Source organism: Atta colombica, unplaced genomic scaffold, assembly GCF_001594045.1.
Source record: "Atta colombica isolate Treedump-2 unplaced genomic scaffold, Acol1.0 scaffold47, whole genome shotgun sequence".
Lineage (NCBI taxonomy): Eukaryota > Metazoa > Arthropoda > Insecta > Hymenoptera > Formicidae > Atta > Atta colombica.
The window spans coordinates 4,089,604-4,098,167 of record NW_017259536.1 but is presented as its reverse complement, the minus strand read 5'-3'; the positions used below and the strand labels follow the sequence as shown (position 1 = coordinate 4,098,167).

Genomic DNA, 8,564 nt, shown 5'->3' with positions numbered 1-8,564 from the left:
TAACTTTAAGTCTGTTATAATCTTACAAAAATCTATAAAAGAGATTTAAGCGGAAGGCACATTTATTTTCATTCTAAAAACAACATACTCATTTATTTCTCTTAATGTATTATATTTTTCCTATTTTTATCTTTGTAAACTTAATAAATATCAGATCAAAATTATTAATTCAGAACATCATATACATTATATCGATGTATGATTCATTGATCATTGATAGTTATTTAGACATTAACAAAGGCCAAAATATATAAACATGCAATTTATTTTTCAATACTAATAAACGATTGCACATACATACACAAATAGCAGCAATTCGTTGACTTAAGAATATTATATATTAATATTGTATAATAAAAATACAATCTTTATATATACATGCAGGATATATGGTACCAGATATATTCTCAAATGAAATAGAACATACTTTTATCTAACAATATCTTTTATTATTTTCTTTATAATGGTAATATTAAATGTGTAAATCTTCAAATTCTATTGCATATCAACTGTCATAGTCGAACGGTTTGTTTTAATACAATGCATTTTTAAGAACGATAAATACAAATATGTTTGTAATGACAAATTCTTGTTTGAGAGTAACATTTTGTAGTTATCAAAAAAAAAAGAGATGCGTAAATTAATAAATAATCGTGTGCATAATTGTCTATATTTGTTTCGGGGAAAAAGTATTTAAAAAAATAAATAAGATACCTTTGGCGAAATGTCTCGAAAGAAAGTAAATAATAGCCGCGTGATACAATTTTAGTTAATTAAAGGGGACTCCTTCAAAACTTTCGTCATATAATGCATTACTTGTGTGTTGTGTGTATATCTTTGTCCACCAATCTTGGTTAAGTTAACCGACAGTTACGTGGGGCTCATTTAGGCCCAGTTTCACAACTCATAGTAAACTTTTAATTGAGGTTTAATTTATTTTAAGTAATAATGAGTAATAATGAGAATAGTTGTGAAATTTATTCTAAATGAATCCATGTAACCATCGGTTAACTTAACCGAGATTGGTGAAAGAAACCCATGGAACAACATAAGATGATATTAATATCACATTAGACAAAATTTAACTTTTTTTATAATTCAAGCTCCTTTTCAATAATCCTGCGATATTCGTCAAAACCTTCTTCGATACAGCGAACTGATCCTTCTCCGCAAACCCACAATTCTGTACAAACCATTTGAATTAAACGTTCGTCGTGCGACACCAATATCACACCAGCCTGCAATAATAAAATATTGATTGAACTATACATACACAATTGCAGATATGTGAAATGAAGGATTTTGAAATTGAATTTTATTGACAGTCGTCAATAAAAAATAGTGATACTCACTTGGCAGTTGTTGAGAGCTTTACCTAACGCTTCGATTGATTCGATATCGAGATGATTCGTAGGTTCATCAAGTACTAGGAAATTCGGCATTGCGGCACACATCAAGGCAAACGCTACTCTCGACTTCTGCCCTCCCGAAAGAGAATTTATAACTTGTAAAGCTAAATTACCGCTTATACCGAAACTTCCAAGCATTCGCCTATATTCCTCAATTGGTTTACCTACCAGAACAAATACAGTGATAAATTTCTTTGGATAAATTTCTTTGGGTCTTGTATCTGTTTTATATCGCGAATACGTACCGGGAAAATGTGTTTGTAGCAATTCAACAGGACAAACACGCATGTCCAGTTGATCGACGTGGTGCTGACTGAAATATCCAAATTTCAGATTTCGATGTACATGCACCGTACCTCGCGACGGGCTCAACGCGCCTGTGATAATTTTCAAGAGAGTAGTTTTACCAGCACCATTCTCTCCAACGATACAAATGCGCGATTGCAAACTGGCAGTAAGATTCACATTGCTAAACACCATGTCGGTCCCGTTGTAACTGTATGAGACTTCATTGAGTTGCAATATCGGCGGACTTAGCGGTTCGACGTCGGGGAAATTGAGGGTCACTTCGCTCTCCTTCTCCATTGGCTTTAATTCAGGTCTATTGAATAACAAACAAAAAAAATGTAAATTACGTAAACTAACAAATTATCTGTGCGATCAAATTAGACTTACAATTTCTCTAGCATTTTTATCTTGCTTTGTACACTAGACGCGCGATTCGCATTGTATCTAAATCTATCGATAAATTCTTGTACATGCGCTCTCTTCGCTTGTTGAGCCTCATACTCTCGTTGTTGATTTCTCTCGCGTTCGCCTTTCGTTTTCACAAATTGCTCATAATTGCCACGATATGGCTCTATTTTTTGTCCACGCAAATACAGGATATCGGTGGGTACCTATTGAAGTGGTAAAGATAAGTATGTACATTTATAGTGAAAAAATTGTTTAATTGTTACATTAACTTTAAAAAAAATTTTTTTTTAATGAAGGCATTAATCTTTCACCGACAACATATCTTTAAACCATTGATATTTGATTGTGAATTCTGATAGATAAATTTAAATTTGTAAAAAATAAATAAAATACAATCTGACTTCTATGATGATAGAAACTAGTTAAAAATTTGTCCCCAGATTTTTTAATCTGGAACAATAACAAAATTTGCTCTGTTTTTTTCGAAGACCTTTGCTGACAAAAGAGTTAAAATTCCATTTTGCGAAGAATTCTATTATTAACATATATCTCTTAAATAAATATATCATACTCACAGTATCTAAAAATTTTCGGTCGTGCGACACCACAAGTAACGTTTTCGGCCACGTTTGCAGATACTTTTCTAACCATAATATTGCTTTGATATCAAGCATGTTCGTCGGTTCGTCAAGTAGCAACAGATCTGGCTTAGAGAATAGTGCCCTCGCGAGAGCGAGTCTCATCCGCCAACCACCAGAAAATGCTTTGGTCGGCCAGGACTGCTTTTCAACGGAAAATCCAAGTCCTGATAGGATCGCACTTGCTCTAGCAGGCGCCTTGTCGACTTCAGCTAACTGCATCGCCTCATATACCCGGGCCAATTCCTCACCTAACGCATCGCCCGTCTTGGAACCGTCCTTTTCTATCGCTGCTTGCAGTTTTGCCTCTTGACTGAGTAACGTGCTCCGTTCGTAATCGCATTCCAGAACGGACTCGAGCGCGGACGTGTCGTCGCCGGCTACTTCCTGTTCGACGTGCAACACTCGCACGTGCGATGGTATTCTCAGCTGCTTGCTAAAATCAATCGGGACTAATATGCAATAATTAGAGATATCATTTCCCAGAAAATAAGCTGAAGTTATTTGACATTAAAATGAATTTTTAACGTTTTTAATGTATTTGATATCTGCTTGTTTGCTGGGAAACGACTAGTAATGACATATCGCCATAATACCTTGATATCATTCGAAGCAAAGTAGTTTTGCCAAGTCCGTTTCTACCAATCAGACCGTATCGTCTGCCAAATGCAAGCGTCAAGTCAGCAGCTTGCAACAAGACTCTATCGCCATAAGCGACATCGAAGTTCTCTATTCTGATATCCTGGGTTTTGTTCACCCCACCTTTTGTCTCCATCCGACTATCTTTCTTACTTGTCATTTGACTGGCACTGGCGGCGCTTTCAGCCGCATTATTGGCAGTGTTAATACGGGAAGCCGATCCTTGTTCATTTACGATTCGTTTTTCCTGTTTCTGTTGCAACTTGGCCTCGGCTTTCTCCAGCTTCTTAGCATCTACTTTCTGTCACAATAATAAGCAATATTAACATACAAATAACGTCTAGAAATAATCCTCCGTTTGCAATTCATTTTTCTTCCGTTCAGCTCAAGTTCTTTTATTGTTACAAAAATTTTTTTTTAAATATGAAAAAATTCAGGCTCATTTGTCAACATTTTTATTATGAGTATATTACTAAATAGTTTTTTAACAAGATATTTTAAGAGAGAACTCTGCCCTCCCCTTTATTTTGGAAACTTGAGAAATGAAATTTCGTACCAAAAGAAATTCAAAAAAAAAAAATTGTAACCGAAATTAAAATTAATAAGTGACACAAGTTGACACAAGTGACGTCATCTTTATTTAATAAAAAAATTTTTTATTAAAAATGACAGAATGACTGTGTCAATTTATGTCACTAAATGGAAAGCACTAGTAATATACAAATAGAATAAAATACAATAAAAAATGAGAAACAATCTATACAAGTAGCATGATATATTCTTTATTTAAAATAAATGAAATACAACTATACATTACCATTACATCGTCCCTAGTTGTAACCCATATACTCTTAATCTGCTCGACTTGCGCCTCTAAGGTAGCAGCCAACGAACCCAAGTGCACCGGAGCATTTAATACTTTGTTAACACCGTTTTTTCTCCTATCTATGTCATCATCATTGTTTGAATTACCTTTCAATATTTCTAATAGCCTCACGCATATTTGCCTGTAAACGGAGAATAAAATATAATGAATCAATCTATTACCAAAAAGCAATAAATTTTACAATCTTTTTTAATACAGCAAATGAAGAAAAACATGATTTAAGACTTTTAAATATAAGAACAATATTGTTGATTAATGTTAATTATGATAAATTCAGTCATTCAGTTCACTCGCACTACACTGGATTAGAATTAAAGACTGTTTTAGATAAAGTATCTAAAAGATGTATGAATCAAGATTGAATTATATCATTGAAACATGATTTGTAATTAATAATTATTGTTAGGTTGAATTTTAATATATAGATAATAAAGAAATTTCTATGTCAGAAAAGCAATGTGATATAAAATCATTTTTACCATTTGAATCTTATTTGATTCAATTAATATTCAAATAATTCGCATACATATCTTTAGTATCCAAAGTATTACATAAACTGACATAAAATATCTGTAGTGGCATATAATATAATCCACTTTGACAATGAAATTTGACATTAAATAATTTGACAATATCATTATTGGATTTTTAATCGTTAAAAATATTTGTATGTTTTTACAACTTAACTATGCTAATTCCATGTATAGCAGTTTTCAGTTGCATTAATCTAATGTAACGCGAGTGATCGAATTTAATATTAGAGTGACAAATGCGAACACATTTACAGACCTAACCTCGTTTTCTGATTTGTCCTCGACCTCATGCAAAACCTGCCCAATCGCCTCGTACACCTCGTCGCCGTCCTCGAAGTCATCCTTGGAGCTGTCCAGGATACCTGCGTGCAGAATGATACGCATATCAAAGCTGAGTTCACCGGATATCAAACCGCGAATCTGGCCGCATAGGTTATTCCGCGGCATAGGAACATACCTTGCACGTATTGATACAGGTCGTCGTCTATCGTCGGGAACTGGCTGCGGATGTATTCGCCGCAAATCGCCATAATACTCGCTACTTAATTTCCAGAGGGTGAACGTTTAAAAAAAAGGGGGAGGAAATCCCGAATCGGGAGAGCCACGCCAACGAGTATCGCTCCCTTGACAGACGGTCGTGTCAGGTGAGTCGTCTCTGGTCGTCTCCGCCGACTACGTGAGTGAACACATGTTCGCCGCCATCTTGGAACTCGCTTCGACACGCGGTGATTCAAGAGCGCGTCAACCGAGTGACATTCCGCGTTGGGATACAAAGGACCGTCCACAATACTCTCCGCGTGCAAATTGTGAATTTTTCCGGGCATTCCGTACCGCCTCCGCGGCTCGCCACGTACAAGTTTTACATCCTCTTTGCATTCAACTGATCGTGGTGGTGGGTCACCATCTTGAAGCTGTCAAACGCCGAGCCTCCCCGCTGACGATACGCGAGCTCTCGGCCTCGGAGTCGCGTCGTCCGGGCTCCGACATCCGCGATCGTCGTACGGCGGTCGTACATTGACGGTGGGCACAATCTACGGTTCTCCAAGTCGACGGAAGTCGCGACGCCATCATCGTCATTCGTGATTCCTCGATACCTCGCGTGCTCCGCCAGCTCCCTTCTCGCTGTAAATAATCATCATCGACGAGATCAAGTCAAGTTCTCCGATCATTTTTGATGCACCCTCATTGAGGAAACGTTAAGAAGCGAAAGGAAGAAGAAGGAGTAGGGTAAAAGAGAAGGAAAAGTCGTTGAAGGGGCGCGAACGCCCCACCAGGAAAGGACGCCCTGGCGGAGACTCGCAAGAACGACGGGACGACCGACGTCGTGGAATCGAATGTCGAAGGGTTGCGCGCGGACATGGACGAGCATGAGATACTGCTTCTTCCGCCCTTCTCGGGTGCCAGCAGCAAGGAACGTACAAGGAAGAAGCTCTGGCGTAGCGCGGTAGAGATAGTGGCGAGCGATGACGAGGATTCGGATGCGGACGAGCACGAGTGCGCCTTCTTCCCGGCTAAGCGACACTGCACGCAATTGTCCAAAGCCAACGAGGCTTGTTCGGACACGGTAATTTGGTTCCATTGATATTCACATTACATGAATTAATTTACAACCTTAATTGATAATTGCTGAAGTAATTTGATTTGTTGACTGTTTGTCAACAGACTGTAAACTTTACAGTATTATTTTATTTATATCCCTCTACATTTATATCCACTACCAATGTATTAATTAACTTTGATTTTATTTACTTTTCGTCTTCTTCTAATTCTAAGAAAAAGATAAATTAATCAGAGATTAATGCTAATCTACATACATTGATGAAACAGATTTTATGCTCCTTTCTACTAAGATAGATTAACTATTAAATAATTCAACTTATTCTCCATCTTTTTGTAATTTTTAAAACTAGAAAAAGATAAAGAGTAAGAATTTAAAACAAAATTCTATTAACTATCATCATTGGTTATATTGAGAACTTAATAAATTCATATGCACATATTCTGTGTTTATTATTATTATTGATATTAATGTTATATATTTAAAAATAAGTTGAACTGAAATTAAAGTTAATTTATATTAGTGGAAACAAATATTATAGTATTTTTCATATCTAGTATATCGCAAATTGTATTTTTATTAACATATAGCAAATTTGATTGAACACACTTAGTGCACACATTAAAATCGTTATACATAAATTAATGTAAAGATATGTGCTAAATATAAACAATTACAACAGTAGAAACAAGTTAAACAGTGAAAACCTTAATATACTTTATTGTGCTGTTAGCTAAAATATATATTTTATAATTAGAAATACTTGCATTCACTTTTATATTCATATTAAATCAATGTTCAATTTTTAATATTCACCAATGTGCACTAGTATCAATTGAATTTGCTATTATTATGTTTCGATATTCGTGCCAGTGCTGAAAATCTATATGCACATAAACATTACAGATTTTCAGTACCATCAATGAATATCGGAACACAGCCTCTGAGAAATAATTATCGATTATATATCATGATTTGCTATAAGAAACTGACCGCATTCAGCAAAATGTTTATTCTGTAACTATTAGAAATTTTCTTCACAAGGAGATTTCTCCAGATTTAAAAGTACATTCTAATTAGCGTATACTTCAGAAAACTTTTGACAATTGTAAAATAAACATTCTGCTAAACACAGCTAATTATTCTTCTAGGAACAGCACACGAGTACGGAGACACCAACTAGCAACGTGGGAAATCTTGATTACGACGAAATTATATATCAAATACAGATCGAAGAGAAGCTAAAGTTATGGCAAGCTTTCCAAGAAGAGGAGGGATCCATGGATAATAGCATCAATGAAGTTTTGGCTTACTACAGAATGATGCATCCACCTGATCCTTTGGAGGAAGAGTCTATTGGTTCCAGGTTTCATATGTCATACAGAGGGAACGACATGGAGGACACAGCGGTGACGATGGCGATCCGTAATCACGGCTTAGTCCAGTCGACCGAGCTCCCTCTTCAACCTCATTACTGTAAATGCATAGGTGTTGATTGTTCCTTTTCGTCCAAATGTATGTATGAACTCGAGGACTTTCCTTACGGGGCGGTCTACAGTAATGTAGAAACGGGGCGATGCAATGCGTTGGATGCAGATAAAGTATACGAGTGTGATCAGCCGGAAGACTTCCTAGAACGCGCCGTAGGTGAGGCGATTAAGAAGAAAGGTCTAAGCGCTCTGAGTGTGGATTACGGTTGAATACGCTTCGTTAACGCCTGCTCTAATTCTTTTGATGTATTTATATAAATATATATATATATATTTTTTTTTTATATATATATATATATATATATATATACAGTAGCGTAATATATCCCTAATTGTTGTGCTCTGTAAACTTATCACGACTTCGTTTTATAGTTGATTTTTGTCGTACGACAGTTGCAATGCGTTATCCTACGAGCGATAATCTCGAAAATACTTTATACTCAAATATAATATACATATATACATTCCGATGTAATGACTCGCTTACGACACAACTCGAACTTCATTTTATTCAATAATACCGATGTTATTATAGCGATATTTTCCGTTTATTATTCTTCTCAATAGCCAGCCATATAGTATTAATATATTGCGTTAATTATATTTTCATACAAAATTGTATGGAGATATAATTATTGTGTCAAAATATAAATATATACATGTTAAATCAAATTAGCTTTGTAAACGATATATACTTGAGAAGTATAAGCAGCTA

The 8,564-nt window shown here is 35.6% G+C and overlaps 2 protein-coding genes across 3 annotated transcripts; one reads left to right on the top strand and one right to left on the bottom strand.

Annotated features, from left to right (window-relative positions):
• Positions 1-560: 560 nt before the first annotated feature.
• Positions 561-5,495, bottom strand: LOC108691480 (ATP-binding cassette sub-family F member 3). Of its 2 annotated transcripts, none has more exons than XM_018199238.1 (9): positions 5,259-5,495; positions 5,058-5,163; positions 4,200-4,389; positions 3,340-3,683; positions 2,681-3,179; positions 2,085-2,308; positions 1,655-2,010; positions 1,353-1,573; positions 561-1,238 (listed from the first exon to the last, which is right to left on the bottom strand). In XM_018199238.1, exons 1-9 carry the CDS (start codon positions 5,329-5,331, stop codon positions 1,092-1,094), a joined length of 2,160 nt encoding a protein of 719 aa, XP_018054727.1. In that variant the 5' UTR covers positions 5,332-5,495; the 3' UTR covers positions 561-1,091. The 2 variants fall into 2 exon arrangements, with proteins under 2 accessions (XP_018054727.1, XP_018054728.1); XM_018199239.1 differs by having other exon boundaries at positions 996-1,238; positions 5,063-5,163; positions 5,259-5,338.
• Positions 5,496-5,725: 230 nt separating this feature from the next.
• Positions 5,726-8,070, top strand: LOC108691527. The gene is made up of 2 exons (XM_018199303.1): positions 5,726-6,365; positions 7,511-8,070. Exons 1-2 carry the CDS (start codon positions 6,159-6,161, stop codon positions 8,057-8,059), a joined length of 756 nt encoding a protein of 251 aa, XP_018054792.1. The 5' UTR covers positions 5,726-6,158; the 3' UTR covers positions 8,060-8,070.
• The last annotated feature ends 494 nt before the right edge of the window (positions 8,071-8,564 follow it).

Bases quoted from the DNA above. Each gene is read 5' to 3' on its own strand.
- LOC108691527 (XM_018199303.1), top strand. From the start codon at position 6,159: ATGGACGAGCATGAGATACTGCTTCTTCCGCCCTTCTCGGGTGCCAGC. The intron at 6,366-7,510 runs GTAATTTGGTTC...TTATTCTTCTAG, and splicing joins ACGAGGCTTGTTCGGACACG to GAACAGCACACGAGTACGGA.
- LOC108691480 (XM_018199238.1), bottom strand. From the start codon at position 5,331: ATGGCGATTTGCGGCGAATACATCCGCAGCCAGTTCCCGACGATAGAC. The intron at 3,180-3,339 runs GTATTATGGCGA...GATTGATTTTAG, and splicing joins TTGCTTCGAATGATATCAAG to CAAGCAGCTGAGAATACCAT. The intron at 1,239-1,352 runs GTGAGTATCACT...TTATTATTGCAG, and splicing joins AAGCTCTCAACAACTGCCAA to GCTGGTGTGATATTGGTGTC.